The 22,121-nt window shown below is 40.0% G+C and overlaps 1 protein-coding gene across 1 annotated transcript in view; it reads right to left on the reverse strand.

Moving 5' to 3' along the window:
- TENM1 (teneurin transmembrane protein 1) overlaps window positions 1–22,121 on the reverse strand; it is a 1,003,294-nt gene that overhangs the window by 134,322 nt on the left and 846,851 nt on the right. The window contains exons 20-21 of the mRNA XM_080653537.1: window positions 16,524–16,785; window positions 13,808–14,075 (exon numbers count right to left, since the gene is read on the reverse strand). Coding sequence (XP_080509663.1) covers window positions 13,808–14,075; window positions 16,524–16,785 — 530 coding nt within the window. The remainder of the gene's footprint in view (window positions 1–13,807; window positions 14,076–16,523; window positions 16,786–22,121) is intronic.

The raw sequence follows: 22,121 nt of genomic DNA on the forward strand, positions 1-22,121 counted from the left end.
GATTAAATGCTCTGCTGTCACTGTCTTAAAATCCTTAATAATTTAAAAAAATATTTTTATTGATTTCAGAGAGGAATGGAGAGGGAGAGAGAAACATCAATGATGAGAGAGAATCATTGATAGGCTGCCTCCTGCATGACCCCCACTGGGGATTGAGCCTGCAACTGGGCATGTGCCCTTGACCAAGAATTGAACCATGACCTCCTGGTTCATAGGTTGACACTCAACCACTGAGCCACACTGGCCAGGCTCCTTAATACATTTTAACAAGAGGTTCTGTATTTTCACCTAAAGGTGGGTCCTGCAAATTATGTGGCTGGTCCTGATGAAGATGTACTCCTACCCTGCCATCAGCTGGCAAAGGCTCATGGAAGGCAAACTCATTTTACTATTAGCTCTAAACAAGCATTATTAGCAAGCGAGATCAATGGGGAGTGGGAAAGACTAATAATGAAATGGAAATAATTTCTAAAAGTTTGGGATCATCCTTGTCAATGCTATTCTCTATTAAGGTGGATGGAAATATAATTTCAGTGAAGTAAAGGATCTCAAAGGTAACCTAGTTCAGATTATGTTTGTGGCACAAATCATTGCTGTCTGAAATCTCCTTGGTTCTGATGCTTGCTAAAACAACTTTGGTATAGTGGAAAGACATAGTTACAGACCCGGAGTCAGAAAAGACTTCAACTCTTGGCTCTGCCATTAGCTTAGCAGTATGATCTTGGACAAATTATTCTCCATCTCTGGGAGTTGTGTTCTTTATTGGTAACAAAGTGTGTGTGTGTGTGTGTGTGTGTGTGTGTGTGTGTGAGTGAGTGTGTGTAGAGGGCAGAGCAGAGTAGGTACTAGAAATAGTGGTTCTTAGACCTTTCTGGGTCAGGGAACTTTTTATTATGAATTTGATAAAAGTTATGGATCTTCTTCCTAGAAAATTGCATATGCATACAAAATTTTATATATAATTTTAGGGAGTGTTCACTGGCCTTCTGAAATGATGTTCTTAGATTAAGGGCCTTTGTACTAGGTCATTTTTATAATCCCCTGTTATCACTAACACTCTGATTCTAAAGTGCATTCTTTCAAGATTGCATTTGACCGGTTCAAGTTGATGATCAAATCAAAAAGTCAAAGACGCACACTTATGGCCATGCTGGTGTGTAGAAGAATATCATTTTTGCTTCCCTTGCCAACATTTATGTCTTGATTAATAAATAATCACAATGGCAATGATTACAAGTTCCCTTCAAGCCATCAACTCCTTCCATACCATTGCCAGGATCTGCCTTTTGTATATTGTAAGCCTGGTGAGCTCCCCTACAATCCCTTCTCTGGAAGGTGATTGTGCAATTTTGTGAATAAGTAGTATGCCCTGGTGATCTCTGATGGTAATTTGGAGCCTGCTTCTCCACTCTCAGTAACAGTTAAAGATCTTCCCAACTTTACGGCAGGAAATGCTTACATAAAGTATCAATTAAAGAGTTCTTGATGCAATGATAATAAGACAGTCTTTTCACCTCCTCATATGTGCTTTGTGAATTGCTCTCTAGTCTACAACAAAAAAAGTGCATTAGCTGCAAACCCCACAATTATATTATTTCACCCCCCAAGTCATAGCAAATAGCAACAAGGCAGCCACTTAATAAGTTCCCTCTAATTTTCATTAGATTTACTTTCTCGTGAGAAAGCTCTATGGGCTAATAAAGTTATAATTTGTACTTAAGACTTGTCCAAAATTCCAACTGATTTTAATGAGAATGGCTGTGTCAGGGTATTTTTGTATGGGACTCCTTGCTCAGAGTAACAAGGCAAGGTTTCTTTCTGATAGCAGCCCACTTAAGCAAAATCATGGAACTTGCAATCTGCTTATGAGAAGGCAGACATTTCACCCCACGGAGTTGAGCTGCTTTCCAAATACAGTACCAACCAATTCTAGACTTTCTCTCATAGAAGCAGACTGAAATGTACTAAATGCCTACTATTTTTCAGATAATTAAATATGGGGAGAAAGGGGATACTCAGGGGCTGGCACTGAAAATGCTGAGTCCTGACATACACTCTCCCTGGCACTGTGACAGCTGAGTCTCCGTTAAATAGCAGGGTGGACCACTACCATTTCCCAGGCAGCCTGTTGCCTCTCACATTTGATCATCAACACAGCAGGGTATAGACCACAAATTCAGCCTCTGGCACTTTAAAGTGGGGACTAGGAAGAACAATGTCATAGGAAGGAAAAAGAATTATTCACCAATATTTCAGAGGAGCTAGAGACTATAGACTAGTCTGGCAGTAAGTGGAGATAGGTGGGGAAGGGGGTTCCTGAACTACACTTCACAGGGGCTGGCATAGTGGGTCCCTTGTTGGTGTGTATATATGGGGAAAGCAGTTGAGAAATGGCCATTAATAAAGGCACAATACTTTTTCTGAACCATGTGACCTCTTCCCTGGTGACACCCTTTAATTTCGTCTGGATTTCTATCTTGCTGTATTCTCTCCTTCACCTCCTCACAGAGATATTAATGAAATGTTCCTTAACCAAGAGTCATTGATTGTCAAGATAGGCTTGTTACTTTTGCACAAGTCACAGGATTGCACCTCTGACTTCACTGTTAGTCATCTTGAAAATATTGCACTGGCTTACAAAGAAAGGCTGCAGCTTGTTCCCCCAAAGCCATTTGATATTGCAAAAATAACTGAATGCTCATTGTACTGATCACAGCAGCAGCATTTGTATGATGTGGGGACTGTAAGAAGGCTGAGGGCCACAGTGCTCCTGACACCCATTTTAGTGGCTGTGACATTCACCTACAGGGCTGGGATAGGAGATTGACATTAAGTAGCTAGGGAAAGACGCTATGCAATGAAGCTGATGTGTGAAATATGACAAGATTAAGCAGCTGATTTTTAACAGCTTCAGGCTAAGGCTTCAGAATTCATAATGGTTGCATTTATGAAGGCAATATATAATTAAAAGTAGTCTGATAGTCAGTGTGAGAAATTTACATGTTACCTTCATGAACTCAAGGAACATCTAAAAATAATTTTATGACATTTAAATGGTAGATCAAAACCTTTTTACCCAAAAGGGATTTTTAAAATAGAATAATAAATATGTCCCATTCTTTTAAAATACTAGATTAATGCAAAACACCAACGAAACATAAAAAACAAAAGATCTAAAGAACCAAATGCAGGCCATGGCAACAATAGACCAAGACTATGTAGATAACATGCTATCTACTGAGAACAGGTACCTGCTTCCAGAGCTTCTTCTACCTTTTCTTATTCCCTAGTGATTTATCATAGGCTAGGATGACCCTAGAGGCTCCTAAATTTGACACATTGCCCAGTAGCCTGAAATGCTTTGTTTATCTATTATTCCTGGCTTAGCAAGAGTGTCAGAATCAGGTGATGAATTTTTATCAAGTGCCTTTGCAGCACTTACAGAAATAGTCACATAGTTTGTCTTTTAATCTATTAAAAGTGGAGAACTATAGCAACAGATTTGCTAATGTTGAACCATCTTTGTTGGTCTTAAAATAAACCCTGCTTGGTTATGATCTTTTGAACGAATCACTGGATTTGATTTGGTGATACTTTACTTAGGGTCTATATCCTACCTGTTTACAAAATAAGGTTTAAACACGATAGTGCTAAAAATGAGAGAGCTGGATGAAGAGAAAGTATAGGTAGGAAAAGTAAAAAGCACCCAGGAGTGAGGTAATCACACATCATTTTTGCCAAAAGGTCCTCTACTCTGAAATTTAATTTTTTTCTGGCTTCTTTGTCCCAGCCTAGCTTCATAAAAGGGAGCCTGGAACCTTAATGACCTATGTGCTACCAAAGGCAGGGTGATATACTGGCTTACATTCACATTTGTGAGCACCTTTTTGTACCTAGGCAACATCCTCCTCTCCCTTGGCAGGTCCACCATCCCATTATACAGTTGAGCCTTCAACAACGTGGTGGTTAGGGGCGATGAACACCTACACAGTAGAAAAGCCACATATACCAACTGATTCCTCTAAAACTTAACTACTAATAGCCTACTGTTGATCAGAAGCCTTATTGATAACATAAACAGTTGATTAACATATTTTATATGTTATATGTATAACACATATATTGTATGTAATCTTACAATAAAGTAAGCTAGAAAAAAGAAAACGTTAAGAATATCATAAGGAAGAGAAAATACATTTACAGTATTTATTGAAAAAATAAGCTTATCAGTGGACCTATCCAATTGAAAACAGTGTTGTTCAAGGGTCAACTGTATAAGCAAGGGTTAAAGATTTAGCCTCTGTCCTTATTCATTCATCCAAAAAATATGCAATATTTAATGGGGACATGGGGATTAATAAGACAGAACAACATAGCACCCCTCAATGGAGCTCACATTCTAGTGACAGAAATATAAAACAAAATTAAATAAGACACACACACACACACACACACACACAAATTGTGATAAATGTTATGATGGACTGTCATCCCAAAGTAAATGGCTATACCTAAAACTACACACCCCTGCAACACAGTGAGAGAGAAAATAGACTTTAACATTGTGAGAGAGAAAATAGATTTCACTAAAGGAATTCAGCCAGTCAATAAACAAACAAGCAAATAAGTCATAAAGCTGGGGGGTGTCTAAAATGTTATGATGAGAATGTATTAAGAGAGAGTGTAACAGGAGAATTTAAGTTAGAATGGAGAGGCAAGGAAATGCCTCTTTATGCTGAAGGGGTTTACCTCATTAAGTATAGGGAAGAACATACTAGGTAGAGAGAATAATATGAGTGCAAGGCTTTGAAGTTTGGTGTCTTTGGGAGATTTAAAGAAGGTCAGGGTGGCTAAAGAGTCAGTTTCTCTCTAGTGCATCAAAAACAAATGAAGAACAACCCCTTCTCCCATTTCACCCCACACAGTACAAAAGAAAAGTTACTATTTTCTAGCAGCACTTAGGCATTTTTCTTTGGGGAGGTTTTAGGAAATATATTCACCTTGAAAATGGACTGTTTATCCTTTAAACAAATGTGACTGATTAAAAGGATACAATATTGTAATGAAAAGAAAGGGGCTATCCTCTAATGACTCAGCAAAGCTTCAGTGAGCCATGCTATGTGCCCAGCAGGTAGGTGATCTGCTACACCCTGTGGATACAGTGGATATTACACAGGACTGGATAATCTGTCATGTGAGAGAGGCCATACCCTGAAGGGTTAACTAGCTTCTAGAACTTTCATCCATGGTCTCCTTAAAATAATATCACCTCACATTTGCATAATGCCTAATATTCAAATACATTTTTGTGTATATTACCTCATGTGATGATTCACAAAAACTACTGAGGAAGATGTATTTACTACCATTTGATAGATGGGATGACAGATTCAGAGAAGTAAAGTGACTAGTCCAAGGTCACCTGGCTAGTAAATGGCAGAACCAGAGCTCAAACCCAGTGACTCTTTAGTAAGTGCCTTTTCCCACTGTTAATCATAGTTATTAAGAGAAAAACCCACAATTCTGAAATACTAAACAAATAACCTTTTATTTGCTCCAAATTAAAAAGATGGGAAGCTAGGGATCGCCTTGAGGTAGAAGTACCATGTATTCTGGAACAGTACGTGCTTATGTTGTTGTTTTGATATCATTATGAAGAGCATCCCCTTTTACTCCCCAAAGTATCTTGGTTTGAGTAATAAAGCATATGGTCACCCAATCTTGAAGAGATTATCTCCATAATGCCCTGACAGGAGTTGGTAGAGGAGACTGGGAGGCAAAAACAGTCATAAATACTAACTTGGAAAATAAGTCATATGGTTTATTTGGTAAACCATTTAATTTTTCTGTATCTTAAATGTATCATCTTACCAATAGCTTTCAAATTCTTAGGCTCTGAAGCCATTTAATTGTGACCCAGCATGCACATGGGGACACACACACACACACACACACACGTATAACTGAAACAAATTTTCCAAAACAATACTCTCTTAATAGTGTTACATTCTGCTATTTTTGTTTTTTTTCATTTTTGTCCTGTTACATTCCGTTACATTTTATTTCATTAAAAAAATACTTGATTGACTCACCAAATGGATTTCACAATCTACTAATGTGAGTGACCTGCAGTTTGAAATGGACACAGGCTGCTTATCAGAGAGAGTATCTACCAGGGTCATTAAAAAAAACCTGGGAGGCTCTATGCATTTTTGCTTTGCGAGGTGCTATATCACATCTTATCAGATATATGAAAAGGGATACAACCCACAATTCATATACATTAAACATATTTCATATGTAAGAGTGAAAACTGAGTTGCAGTTGACCAGCTGACATAACGCTCCATTTTGGAGACATTTATTTTAACATTTACTAATGTTGATTTTTCTGGTTTCCTTTTCATATTTTGGGGCCAATAAACTTACTTTTCAGGTGACAAACATTTTTTGTAGGTCCTTGAAAACCTCATATCCTTGGTGCTGTGCCTATGAAGCTGAATGGATAAAACAGTCTTGTTCTCAGTTAACGATTATGAATTCATGAGTGGAGAGAAATAATGAAAGATTATTATCTCTGCTAGCTTCTTTGACAGAAAGCCACTGGGGCATTGAATTGGGTACTCGGCAAGGTGGGTTGGTCACTTTAATGATGAGAGGCAGCAGTGAAAGGCATACAGCACCCAGGACTGGGAAACCCGAGCTTGAAGCCCTGCTCTGAACAGGACTCTAGGCAAGTCACTTGCTCCTTCCGAACCTCAATTTCCCCCTCTGTAAAATAATCATATTAATCATGCCATGCCTACCAGACAGGAATGTTATAAGGATTAAAGTGAGATAATATATATGAAAGTACTTTGCAAATTGTAAAGCACTACCCACTTATTATTAAAATATTCAGTGGATGCTATTTCTGTGGCTTCCCAGCCTGCTTAGGTTTTACTGAAGGGAAATTTATGAACACTAAAGCAACATTCTCAGGGATGTTTTGTGTGCACAAAGCAACCGTAGCTTAGCACCTGTTACTATTAATGTCCCCCTGTTTCTCTCTAACACAATTCAGACAGACTCATATGCACCATGAACCTTTAGGAAGTCTAGTTCTCCCTGAAACACTACTCTTTCTTGCCAAACTACTGTACTAAATAATTATGCAATTGTTGTTGCCAATAACCTTGAAGAAAAATAGAATTGTTTATAGCAATGCTATTAAAGGTGGATGGCTGACTTCCTGAACTTCCAGGACTCCAAACCACTGCAATTTAATTTAATTAAAATGAAGACGAGGCAGAATGCATTATTACATACTGATAATGTGTGCAGACCCAGGTGGACATAGGGAGTTATTTTGACAAAATTCATATAATGGATGCACATCAGAGCCTCTGAACAAGCCAGTTTGTCAAATTAAATAAACCATTTCTAGAATTTTAATGGCACTGTGAACTTAACAATAATGATGTTTTTACATTGTTTTGCAAGCAGTAGAGTTGGGAAAGAAGCTAAATAATATGCAATGATTTCCAGACATCATACCTTATTTAGAGCTAGAAAATAAAGTACTAAAGCCAAATCATTTCACATGCTCACATGGAGTTTTTAGAAGGAGAGTCTTGTCTGTGTATCAGACAACAAAATCTTTAAGCTGGATGAACTAGTGATGGCGGTTTTTGTACTGCAACCCTGGGGGTGATTTTACTCTTCTTGCACTTGATCGATATTGTACTTGGATTAATCAATCTTATCAGTTGCCATTGATACTTCTCCAAGGAAGTCATTCATAGAACCTCTGCTGCTAATTTATTCACTCTAGGATTATCCCTCCAGTTGCAAAGTCTGTTTCATTGGAAAAAATGGGGAAATATCCTAGGATCTCGAGCACTCCTTTTCTCATTTTAGCTGTCCCTCAATAAACTATTCTTCTTTTGTGACACTCTGGCCCTTAGAGATCCTGCCAATTCCCCACAGCTGAGCTATGTGGGAAACAAGAGCCCCACATTTCACACTAAGTGGACATTTCAACTTGGAGATGCACCATCACTCCAAATTCAGCTTCTTTAAATCTAACCACCTCTGTCTCCATCACCCAGAAATGCGTGGGACAGAGGTTCATATTTAATTGGCATGGGGAAGAAAAGAGTGGGAGACCTTTCTGGCAATAGTTTAAACAAAAATCCTTGCTATGACTAGGACTGTAAAAAATACTGGTCAAGGTTTGTTTCCTATTGTTGTTGTAACAAATTAGCACAAACTTAAAGGCTTCAAATAAGATAGATTTGTCATCTTAGAGTTAAGGGGGTCAGAAGTCAGAAATGGGTCTCGCTGAGCTAACATCAAGGTGTCAGTAGGCTGAGTTCATTCCAGAGGCTCTAAAGGAGAATCTATTTCCTTGCCTTTTCTAGCTGCCCACATGCCTAGGTTGGTGGCTTCCTTCCCCGATCTTCAAAGCCAGCAGTGTTGCATCTTGCTGTGCCTTTCTTCTATAGTTATAGCTTCCTCTACCTCTGACTCTCTCTTCTGCCTCCCTCTTTCATACTTAAGGAACCTTGTGATGACATTGGGCCTACCTAGATAAACCAGGATAATCATCTCAAGGTCAGCTGATTAGCAACCTGAATTCTCTTTTGTCATGTAACATAATATGTTCATAAGTTCCAAGGATGGACATATTTGGCAAGTGGTGGCTATTCTGCCGACCAAAAGACTATACCAGAATTTCTGAATGTGAAGCAAATCAGAGAAGTATTTTATATATATCATAATTGTTAATATCTGGTGCAAAATTGAGTCTGTTTCTTCTCTCATCAGCTAAGTGATTATAAAATGTGGCCAGAAATACAACTAAATGTTTTTTTAGATTTAATCATATTTATGAAGGTATGAGCTAAGTGAAAATATTTGTCGTCCCTTTGTTTCCATCCATTTATCACTTGAACTATTTCTTGTCTGTGGCATTCTTAAGGTGCCACCTTCAGAGAAGCAGATCTCCAACTTCATTCTACCACTTGTTCTAATGCTTTACCACTGTTGAGAATATTCTCTTAGTCTCCAAGGAGATGGACATGGAGACTAGGTAGTAAATAAAACCCCTTTAACCATGATTAAATTAACAGGACATTTCCTATTTTAGGTATCACACTTGAAATCGTTTTGGTTGTTTTCCTTGGGATACTTGCCAGTTTTCTTTCTACCTAAAAAAGATTGTGTCCCTTAAGTGCACATAAAACACCACAAGGAACATTTCCCCCCTCTCTCTTTGGATTTTCTGAGTGGGTCAACTGACTCTTGCTTTTATTACTGTTATTGGCTTTAAAAAGGAACCAGCAACATATATTTTAGCATTTCAATTAAGGCTATTTTAAAGTCAGAACGTTTGAGGAAGTTTACACCAGGAACATAATTGTAGAAATAGGAAGTAAACTAACACTCATAGGCAAACAATAGTAATGGAGGCTCCATTATAGTGTGTATACTACAAAGACTGCCTTTCTTTGTGTTTTAGTTGTTTACTCAACATCCACAGACATAATGGAAATTGAGTGAGTAAGAGTACTTAACTACAACAGTAGGAAAATTTTTGAATCTTTAGCATCAGAGTATTTAAAAAGTAAGAGATGTAACACATTTTATGCATAAAGTGAGGTTGATAAAATGGTACAGACACTGTGGAAAACAGTTTGGTGGATCCTCAACAAGTCAAACAGAATTACAGTATGATCCAATAATTCTACTCAGGTATATTCCCCAAAGAATTGAAAACAGCTATTCAAACAAATACTTGTATATAACTGGTCATAGCAGCACTACTCATAAGAGCCAAAAGGTGGAAACAACCCAAATGACCATTGGTTGATGAATGGACAAACAAAAAAAGGTGGTATATCCATGCAATGGAATATTATTCAGTCACAGAAGGAACGAAGTACTAATACATGCTATGAAATGGATGAGTTTTGGAAACATTATGCCAAGTGAAAGAAGCCAGATACAAAATACCACATATTGTATGATTCTAATTGTTTGAAATATTAAGAATAGGTAAACCTATGCAGCGAAAAAAAGAAAAAAGAAAAAAGAAAAGAAAAAAAAAAAGAAGAATCTCTTACCCTTTGAGATAGCATGGAGGGACCTGGAGAATATCATGTTAAGTGAATTAAGTCAGTCAGAGAAAGACAAATATCACATGATCTCACTCATATATGGAGTCTAATTAACAAAATAAACTGATGAATGAAGTGGATCCAGAGACATGGAAGCATGGAACAGAGTGCGGAATCTTGGAGGGAAGGTGGGATAGGGTGGATGGGAGGGAGGCATATATGTATAACCCATGGACACAGACAGTGGGGTGGTAAGGGCCTGGGGCGGGTAGTGGGGGTAGGCTGGAGGGGGTGGATGAGAGAAAAAAGGGGACATATGTAATACTTTCAACAATAAAGATTTTTTTTAAAAAATTTAAAAAAATAGGTAAATCCAGAGGCAGAAAGGAGATTGGTGGTTGCTAGTGTGTATGGGTTACTTTGTGGGATGATGATGAAAATATTCTGGAATTAGATATTGGTGAGGGTTGTACAACCTTGTGAAAATACCAAAAACCACTGAATTGTACACTTTAAATGGGTGAACTTTGTGGTATGTGAATTATATCTCAATATAGCTGTTATTTGAAAAAAGTAAGATTGAACTGCATTTACATGGACCCTAGCAAAAATGACTGCTGGCTGTTGTCCTGGCAGCTCTTCATAACTGCACAGGGTAAACTGATAAGTGTCATAACTTAAGAAAAACAACATAAAAATCCCAACAACCAAGCAGGCGTTCTGGGGCGGAGGGGTCCCAAGGAATTGGAAAACAAAGCCCTATGGAGAAAAGTTAAAGGGCTGTTGGATTATTCCAGGGAAGCAAAGTCTTTAGGAGAATATCCTAGAGAGGAGACTATGAGGCTTTGAGTGTGCATCAGTCAGGGACCCAGTAGGAATCAGACATTATGCTCACAAGTGTTCATTGCAGAGAGCTGAATGAAGGGACTAGTTACAGAAGCGTGAACAGAGATAAGGAATTCCACAAGAGATGGTGACTTACTTAGGGACTGACAACACTGGGAAGCCTTTTGAGGGAAAAGAGGGAGGGAATGATGACACAGAAGACCAAAGACAGCATGAGGATTTGGAGGAGCTGCCATCTTCTGATATAATTACTGCCAGAACCACAGTAAAGCAAAAGGAGGGAGGGAGGAGGGAGGGAGGGAGGGAGAGAGGGAGGGAGGGAGGGAGGGAGGGAAATACCCCCACCTCTTACTTCCACCCTGCAGTCTCTGGATGGAGCCACTCATTGACTAAATAAAAAAAGAAGCCAGAGAGCAAAGGAGTCCAGGAGGCCATGCAGTCCATAGAATGCAACTTTTCAGAGTACAGAAAAGGGCAGAGAAGAGATTGTATGTGTGTGTGTGTGTGTGTGTGTGTGCGCACACACACACATACACACACGCATGCACACATGCATGCACACGTATATGCTTGGCAGGGATGGTAAATGGAGAATAACACAGTGCCTACCTACTATACTCACAGCTCCCTTCTTTGAGAATCTGAGGTAACAAACACCCTTATAGGCTCCGTGTTTTATACCTTGGATCCCAACATGCTGGCCACAGCCAAAGTGAAAAAACTATACAGTGACTAACATTTGTTGAGTGCTTTACATTACTCAACTCATTTAATCCTCATATCATAATAACCTAGAAGTAATATTCTTTTTTTAAGCTTCCTATTTTATAGATGGAGAAACTGTGGCATTTGGAGATTAAGTAATTTACCCAATGTTGACTAGCTAGTAAGTAGATAAGGAATGATTTAAACCCAGGGAAGGAGTCTGGCTCTAGAGTTGTTCTTTTAACCACTACACTCAGTGGAATAGGGATTCAGCAGGACTCCATAGGCTGGCCAGCAACCTTGGCCTAAAGGTAGAGCTGTGCCTTACAGAGGTGCTTGCTACTATATGTTAACTGCCGACCACAATCGGATATTCTCTCTAAGAGGAACCTGAATGTAAGCTACAGAGCAAGTCATTGGACCATGGGGTTCAAAGATCTGAGAGAAAAGGAGGGCAGTTAGTATGGCGGGAGAAGTGATTAGCTTAATCATCAGTATGCCTGAGTCACCACTGTGGGAAACAGTGGACTCTCATTGCAGGTGGGATAACTAGAGCTGTCGCTAAGTTGACAGAACAGATGCTGGCCTTCTAGAACTGTGATGTACCCTGATCAAGGCTGCAGTTTGGTGAGGCCTGCCCATGAGTCAGCTGATACTTTTTCTTCTTCTTTCTTACTTTCCTTTGGGTCTTTACAGTAATTCTCCACCAATTGAGGAAATCTGAACATAGTATGTTCCTTGCATGCTAATACAGTCCAACAGAGATGAGTTAATTACTTCAATATATGAGGGTCTCTTGGGCAAACAAGAGTCACCAGTCTTTTTTTTTTTCTCTATTTTCTTCTGGAAAGAAAGAGCAGAAATTGACACAATGTAGTCTAAAAAATGTAGGTCAGTTATATAGGAGCTATACCATGATAGACACTTCCAAGGGAGGATATGAAAACATCTATTCTGGAGAACTTTAAAAATAGTCTCCTCATCTATCCAGGGGTGGTTTCCATGAGATACTGCCTGAAGGCACAATGGCTCCCAGCTATGGTTCCATAGACCTGTCAGGTCCCTTAGGAGGTTTTCACTGTCATCTACAGAGCGAGGGAGGAAAATAAAGGCATTGGTCTCTCTGTAAGTGTCTCTGTCTGTTTCTCTGTCTCTGTCTCTGTCTTTCTCTCAGCATCAGTATTAGATTGTTTACTGTCATTTCTTAAGACAGACTATTGTGTTAAAGTATCCTCTTTTATAAAATTATGGTGATGGGAGGTGATAGTAGATAGTAGTGTTTTTTTCCTTTTTAAAATAACCTTACTTGCCAAAATAAAAAGTTGGCAAATCTTTCTCAGTCTCATTTTTTAAAAATGTCATTTGTCTGTGAGAACTAAATATCTGAAAACTGTCGGCCCAAAGGACCTCTTAAGGTCTCTACTAGCTGTAAGATTCTAGGTTTTAAAGTCTTGAGATAACAGAATATCAAAAGGACTGGGAAGGCAGGATGATTTTTTATTTAACCTACCAAAGTAACAATTTAATGGATTCTAACCATCTTAGACATAAAAGGTAATAAGTGGAGATGCCTATAAGTTAAAATTTTGCAGTTTCTAAGTGGAAATGACAGTCTAAATGTCAAATCTAAAAACATGGCCTAAAGAACACCACACCAAAGGTTACAGTTAGAAGGCAATGCTCAGCTCTGGAGACAGTTACAAGCCAGAGAGTGTGTGATTCCACTGGTGTAGCCATCATGAAAAGGGAACTAAAACTGTTTGAAGCAAGAATGTATCAAAAGGGAACTCTAACCAGGCATGAAGGAAGTGTTTAAATGAAAAAACACCTAGATCCTTTAGATCAGGTGTGGGGAACGGCAGGCCGCGGGCTGTATAAGGCCCACAAAATCATTTGGTCTGGTCCTGCCAAGGCATGAGGGGTGAATTAATTCAATGTTTGACTAAATATAGCAGGCTGATTTTTAAGTTGATAATTTTGTATGGCCCTCAAGTAATGTTTAAATATACAAATGGTCCTTGGCAGAAATAAGGTTCCCCACCCCTGCTTTAGATAAAAGAAAGCCTGTAATTATTCCAAATGCAAATTAATATGCAACCAGTACGTTCCATTTTGAGATTGTCATACTATTATTTACAGAGAATTATTTTAACATACCCAAGGCCTCTGCCAGGCCCCAAACCTTCTGTCCATAGATGTCGGTCTTGTTCCAAGCAAATGTGTAGACGAGATTAACTGCAGCAGGAAACCACTTGTGGGTGAGTCGCCCCTCCACAGCTACTGTGAGGTGTACTTTAACCATCCCCATGGGAATGGTTGAATGTGTCAGAAGGATCCGTAGCAGCGTTTTATACCCGGGGGTGCGGCTGCTCAGATAACTCAGCCTCACAAAGCTGGAAGGAATGGGGATCTCCTCCTGTACAACCTGAAAGAAGAAAGCCAAATTGGTTCTGATCAGTGCTCACAGGTAGACCAGAATACTGCATGCTTTCTTGGCTTAGAAACAGATAAAAGGAGAGAGCTTAAAGGGATCTGTGGATGTAAAACCACTTGTTCTAGAATCTTTGTGAGGCTGTATGTCCATAGGTTTTGAATTCTGCACTGAATCTGCATAGAGACAAGCCATCCAACCATGAGAACTATTCTCTTTGTTTTCCCTGCCAGGAATGACTGTGAAAAGTACAATTTCAGTTTTTCAACAGTTTTCTAAACACTGCTTAGTAGTAGTAGATCACACTGCTGAATGTCAAGCAATTCAGTGACATGGGTGCCATTAAGTGGTCTTTTTCTTATATATACCCATACACAAAATCTTGTTCAGTGTGTTAAGTCATATATTACAAAACTATTGCTGTGATCCTTATTCAGGCTACACTCTTTAAGAGGAAGGTCTCCAGAAGCAGGCCCAGCAAGTGATATTTTATGACAGAGATTATGGATTCCCTAGAATTAATCTTCACTGATGCCATCAAACTCGTCTTCTTTGGAGCTTTGGAATGACCCTGAGGCCAAATTTTTAATCAAATTTTGCTTACATATTTCTCTGTGTCTGGCTATACCAATAGCTGGGAAGTAGTTTTTCCAAGTTGGCATCTGTGACTGAAAAGCAAATAATTCCCAATAGCTCCTTTGAAAATTTTCTATTAAATGTTGGTCCCAGAGTGAAAATACTGCTTGGCTTCTTTAATGAATTGCTGTGACTTATTTGTTTATTAGCACAGATGGAGTTAAACAACCAAAAGTGGTCACTAAAACTAAAGTTTGCATTTTGTGACTTTCAACTTTCAAAATACAGCCTATCCTATTTAACACATTTAAGGTGACATGCACAATGTGGATATTTCTGTGCCCTCATTCATGTTTAGCTCAGAACCCTGTCCCTCTTTCCTTTTCCCAAAGTAGTATACATAGTTAAACACATATCTCACATTGTCCAGCATTTCTGGCCATTACTTTTTTAAAAAATATTTTTATTGATTTCAGAGAGGAAGGGAGAGGGAGAAAGAGATAGAAACATCAATGTTGAGAGAGAATCATTGATCGGCTGCTTCCTGCATTCCCCACATTGGGGATCGGCCTGAAACCTGGACATGTGCCTCGACCGGGAATCGAACCCCGACCTCCTGGTTCATAGGTCAATGCTCAATCACTGAGCCACACTGGCTGGGTGCCAATCCTTTCTTTGAGGGCTCAAATCTCTTTTGTCTACTCAATGCCCAGTTTTTCTTGCTCTACATTAGCTATTTGATACCATTGGCTCTGTCTTCTTAGATGGTGGCAGAAGCACAACAGAAGAGAATAGCATGTTACTTAGTACCTTAGTATTTCATTTCGCTAATTAAACATGCAATCCGAAATCAGTTTGAAAACTTTTGTGCTGAAAGAGATCTATACTTCCTTATGACATCTGTGAAGGGATTGGCATATCAGTCAAATGTACTCATTAATACTGTCCTGTTTTTACTTCCTTTCTAAGATAAAACAATGGAACCAACAGGAGTGACAACTCTTTGGACTCCTTGTCCCATACAGCACTATTTTTTGTGAGTCTTTCTTAAGAGGTATCCTACAGGCACTGCTAATAGTTGGTGGGGATGTTGTGATGGAAGGAAAACCAATTCAATCCTGGAATGTCCATTTATTTCTTCTTGAGTATACTTTTTGAATTATGGATCTGTATGACTTGAGTTCATTTTGGTGGTTTCCATATTAACTATCTTTAAAACGTTTCTATAATGTAGTGAGAGAGTTGTACTATGGATGTTTGAATGACTTAACATTGAAGTTAAAATATTAAGTGCTCAATAAAGAAAAAAAATTTCAGAAATCCTAAAATATCAAGGTTCCTCTGATTATAAAGCTTGAACGCTCAAAAACAAAGCTTTAAACATTAAAGCCCATAGCCTTGAAAACTACCCTCACTAAACACAGTTAAATAAGAGGAATTGTTAAGACTTCTAAGAACAACAACAATGGATGTAAACTTGACAATGAACAAAAACTAGAGTTTTAAAAGAGCTTTCATTTCAGAAGCACAAATGGTCCCACCTTATTGATTATACTGTTATCATGATTGAGCCCTCTAGCTTTGTTCCTTAGAGCACAGTGTTCATTAGGTCAAGGTTTGGGGTTTAATTCTCATGACAACTAGTTCATATTGCTTTGTACCATGGCCACAGATAGCACCCTATAGCCCTGGCAAGCACTTTGCAAATGTGTGCCAAAGAGATTACATTTGAAGGCTTCTTTTGACAAATGAAGGGCAGCACATTATAGTACTAGCAGGGGTATAGGAAAAAGACTCTCGCCATTATGCATTGTTGAGCACCCCAAGATGCTATGATTTTATACTTTCAAAGGCCAATGCACTCACCTGCAGCTCAGGAACAATAGTTCCCCTCTCTGGACAGGACCCTCCAAATGATGTGAGCGGTGAAGGAAGCACAATAGGATTTGGGCTGACAAAGTTGGAGATATCGCAGGATGGTGGGTCTGATACAACTCTCCGCATGGTTACTTTGTCCACCACAATAAACTGATTCCAAGGCAACCAGAGTGTCCTCTTCTCAGACAGGAAAGGTGAGCGATCAAAGATTAAGGTAACAGAGATACCACCAATGGCTACGAGGTCAAAGCTGTGATGGAAAATTATAAGACAGTTTTAAGCAAACTAACAACCAAAATAAAGTTAAAAAATAGGTAATTTTAGTGTACTTTCCTTCTTTTGGAATTCAATATATCCATTCATATTCTCTGTTATAAGCTCCCTCTAGCTCAGTATTCATTCCATGGATGACTTCTTTTCACTATCCAGTAGACTTCTGAGAAAAAATTTTCTATCACCAGTTGATATTCACCCTGAATTTTTAAGCCAATTTAATACTATCTTAAACAAAACTACTGCATCCATTTCTTCAAAGTCAAATGTGATATCACTGCTACCCTTTGTGCCAGAGATAACCGAAAGATGACCATTTCATATTCAGCAGCATCTAATGTATTATTCATCCTCAAAAAAAAAAAATCGAGAAAAGTAGGAGGCAAAGGTTAAATATCTTGTTCAGGATCACAAACATAGTGTCAGAAACCTGATGGTGTCTTTGAGATGGCATTTGGAGAAAGAAGCCAGCAGAGGAAAATTGTTCAGTGAAATTTGCTTGAACAATACCATGCCTGTACCCTGAAAATATGACGGGATTGGCTCCTGATTCTACTTGAACTCTGTATTTAGGATTCCTGGTTCCCTTTAGAAAGCCTCGTGGTCTTCTTTCGTAAGACAGCCTGTAATGGATCCTGTCTATCTCCACTGACAACTCCCTCGATACCTCTGACAAAGCAAGACCGCCTCTCTTGCAAGCACATCTCTGACATGACTCTTGCATTGGAGCATAACAGATTCAAGTTTCAGTTTATTCGGTACTATGTGGTTCTCCCTTACTCCTCTTTAAAGTATAATGATAATGTGCTTGAAAGCATTCAAAAAGCATAAAATACTATGTAAAAGTAAGATAATAATAAATTTTACCATTATATCTATAAATGGATAAAGGGCAATATGATGCTTCTTAATACTCAAAGCAACTTGAATCCACATGAGAGAAATGTAATAATTCCCTATATTGAAAAAGATCTTTCTGTAAAACACCTTTTCAATGATAAAATGCCCTGATAATCAGACTTAATTATGGAGAGCTCACCACTCCCTTCATACGACATTTATAGTATTTATCATAGCATTACTAATTGTGTCTTGTTGCAGAAATCTTCCAGATAAGGAAAAATGGACAGTAACAAAGGATGGCTAATACTGTATAGTTTATTGTTGCTTTTTTAGTCAAGTAGCTGTAATATTAAGGCAGTTTCCAAAAAGAGGATTTGAAGAACTGCATTAGCTATAGAAAATAATCTAGGTTTGAACTAAAAAAAGAAAACCCAAACCGCTTATGCTTATGGTTTAAGACAGAGAGGCTGAATTTATGATAATACAGGAGCAGTTTAAGGCAAGTATAGTGGGGAAAATCCAACATTACTTGTCATCAGACCTTTCCTTTAGTTCACATTCTATATTGATTTAACTCTATGCCCTTGGGCAAGTTTATTTGCTTCACCCAAATCTTAGTTCTTGACTCTTTTAAACTGAAGTGCTTATTTATTTGAAAACAAACACAAGCAGCAACAACAAAATTACAAAATAAACTATCCCAGCAAGAAAATATGTACCTGGGAATTATTCCCTACTTCTAGAAATATTAGCAGACAGGGCAGGCTTCTTGTTTTTCAGGAAGAATGTGATTTTGGCTTCATCTGCACCTGGGTTCAAATCCCAGCTCTACCATGTTAACTTTGTGTCTTTGGGCTAGTTATTTAACATCCATGAGTGTCAGTGTCCTCATTAGTAAAATGGGCTAACATGATCTATCACTCAGCTACTACTGCAAATGAGTAAATGGCATAAAGACAAGAATTAAGCCCTGGCCGGTGTGGCTCAGTCATTTGGATTCTGGTTGGTCCATGCACTGAAAGGCTGCCAGTTTACTAGACAGAGCACATGCCTGGGTTGTGGGCTAGCCGATCAATATTTCTCTCTTTCTCTCTCTCCCTCTCCCTTTCTCATTCTCTAAAAATCAATTAAGAAATCTTTAAAAAAAGACAAGAGTCAAACATATATAGGAGAATCATAGGGAACCCTCTCTTCATCTTATGAAGTCTTCCAAACAAAGTTTTTGAGACCTTTAATGCTTCTCAAGAATCACCTATTTGGCTTGTTGCTAGCTAAAATATTTATAGTTTTCAACACTTAACTGAGCACCTGCTCTCTAAGTTGAAGGTGGTAAATCATAGAAGATAAGAGCCAGATTACTTGGGTTCAACTTTTGGGCTCTACCTTATTAGCTGTGTTAATTTGAATAAGTCTTCTCATCTGCAAATGGGGAGAATGATAATAATGATTCCTAACTCATAAAGTTGTTGTGAGGAAGAAACAATGACATTCATGTAAATGCCTGGCATAGAGTAGATACTCATACATATTTGTTTCTCTTTCAGAATTGCCTTTTTTCCTTTTCTGATACTTTGGTGCCTCCCAATCTGCATTATCTATTCTTACTTTTAGAGGGCTGTGTATCCACTCCCATCCTTCCCTCTGCTTTTTACACATCACTTTGGTCCCATGACCTAGACTTTTTCTGGTTCTCTAGGGAAAGTTGTCACTTAATTTGTGCAAATGGATGATAATGGGGGTAATTATTTCCATATCCCACATAACATATTTGCATTTAATGGGGATTTTGAGAGAGTCAATAGCTTAACCAAAAGAAGTGATCTTTTTGGTGGGAACTACAGGCACAGTAGCAGACCAGTGAAATTGAGAATTGGAGACAGAGGCTCTTGCATATCTGATCTTACCTTATCTTGCATGTCACACTCTGACCTAATAGGTATCTAAATGCTAATCTCAGCCTTTCTGTAATCCTTTTGCCCTCAGGTCTAGCTTCCTTATGATATGCTGCTTCTGAAATGTACTTACTCGATCTGAGGTAGCAATAAGCAGAGACATATAAATGGAAACTCTCATCATACTGTCACTTTATGTCCAAGAGATGACAACGGTACAGTCTGGTTGGCATTTGGGGAACATATTTTGAATGCTGACACCCTTTGTGGAGCCTGAGGGAAGAGTTACTGCCTGAGGGGACTCTGGCTAGTATCTGTCATCTACATAAACTTACAGTGAGCTCAGGGAAAAGGGTCTTGGCATTTTATTTAAAACTAAAAATACAAAAAATGTCCCTCTTTAATATTTTTCTATAAACTGGAAACAAATTGTTAGGCTTCTAGACATCAAGTTTCTTTTATGTTCTCTTGTGAATATCAAACAATTCACTGAAAACTTTGTACACAAGCTAAAAAAAACTGAAGACCCATCAGTTCTCCATGAGAAGTCAAATGTCCCCGAGGGCATAGTCTTTTTAAAGCAATAATCCATTTCTCACTTTCTGGAACATGGTGGAACATGCTGGTGAGGGAGAGGTCAGTTCTGAGTACCAGCTACTGGTGAGTGAACTAGTTAAATTTCATCCTTCAATCTAACAGGGAGAAGGATCCATTTGAATTACTAATGAGCCGATTATGGAATATTTGAAAGGAAATTCAGTTTGTATTACTCATGTATACAGACATAAGCAATATATATGTGTGTGTAGAGCGTGCATGTGTGTGTGTGTGTATACTAGTGACCTGGTGCATGGATTCATGCACATTGAAAGGAAATTAATTAGAAGGTGGCCAGCGGGGTGGGACTGGGTGAGAAGGGCTGGACACGCCCTGGAGCCAACCTCCTGTGGTCCCTCCCTGGTGTCTGCGGAGTGAGGAGGGTCCCTCTAGCAAGTGGGGTCCCTCAGCCTGGCCTGTGGGGATCGGGCCAAAACTGGCTCTCCGACATCCCCCAAAGGGCACTTTGCAATGTTGCTGTCATACAGGGTGTGAAAGCAAATGCAAGTGTGCAGTAAATCAGATTCAGGACCGCCAGTGCCCCAGCAATAACATAACCCACAGCCGAAGGTGGAATTGTGAAGCCCTGTGAGGAATCGGGCTCCCTCCTCTCTGGTTTCGGGGTGTGTCACCCGAGAACTGCCGCTGCCAAGTCACTGCAGCTTGGCAGCTCCTGCGTTGAGCGTCTTCCCCCTGGTGGTGAGCATGCATCATAGCGACTGGTGGGATGGTTGGACACTTAGTATATTAGCCTTTCATATATATACTAGAGGCCTGGGGTCCCTAAGCCCGGCCTACACCCTCCCCAATCTGGGAACCCTTGGGGGATGTCTGACTGCCGGTTTAGGCCCAATCTCACAATCCAGGACCACCGGCTCCTAACCACTTGCTTGCCTGCCTGCCTGATTGCCCCTAACCACTCTGCCTGCCTGCCTGATCGCCCCTAACTCCTCTGCCTGCCTGTCTGATCACCTCTAACCACCTCTGCCTGCCTGCCTGATGCCCCTAACTGCTCCCCTGCTGGCCTGATCACCCCTAACTGCTCTCCCCTGCCATCCTGATCGCCCATAACTGCCTCTGCCTTGGCCCTGCCACCGTGGCTTTGTCCAGAAGGACGTCTGGAAGCACATCTGGAAGATGTCCAGTCTATCTGGTCTAATTAGCATATTACCCTTTTATTAGTATAGACTAGAGGCCCAGTGCACAAATTTCATGCACTGGGGAGGGGGGGGGGCTTCCCTCAGCCCAGCCTGCACCCTCTCACAGTCTGGGACACCTTGCTCCTTACCACTTGCCTGTTCTCTGCTCCTTACCACTCGGCTCGCTGCTTCTTAGCGCTGCCACGAAGGAGGGAGAGGCTCCTGCCACCGCTGCAGTGCTCACCAGACATGAACCTGGCTTCTGGCTGAGCGGTGCTCCTCCCGTGGGAGCACACTGATCACCAGGGGGCAGCTCCTGCATTGAGCATCTGCCCCCTGGTGGTCAGTGCGCATCATAGTGACTGGTCATTCTGGTCATTCCGCCTTAACGGTTGCTTAGGCTTTTATTTTATATATATACTAGAGGCCTGGTGCATGAAAATTCATGCACTGGAGGGGGGTCCCTCAGCCCTGCATGCCCCCTCTCACAGTCTGGGAGTCCTCAGGGGTGGGAGGTGACCCAGCGATCAGGGGAAGGCCACGTCCCATCACACCTCTGCTGCTGCCACTGTCAGCAGTGCAAGCCTCAGCTGGCCCTGGTTACCTGCACCTCAGGCCGGCCCTGGGTGGCTGGGCAGCTGACATCTGAGGCTTGCCTGCACCTCGGGCATTGGCTGGGCAGCCACCATCCAAGTCTTGCTTGTGCCTCGGGCTGGCCCTGGGCGGCTGGGGGGCTGAGGGGACTGGGTGCCACCATCTTGTGGCTGTGGGCACTGCCATCTTTGAGGGCATGGCAGTCAATTAGCATATTCCCTCCTTATTGGTTGTGGGCACTGCCATCT

The sequence above is a fragment of the Plecotus auritus genome (assembly GCF_963455305.1).
Source record: "Plecotus auritus genome assembly, chromosome: X".
NCBI classification, from domain to species: Eukaryota; Metazoa; Chordata; class Mammalia; order Chiroptera; family Vespertilionidae; genus Plecotus; species Plecotus auritus.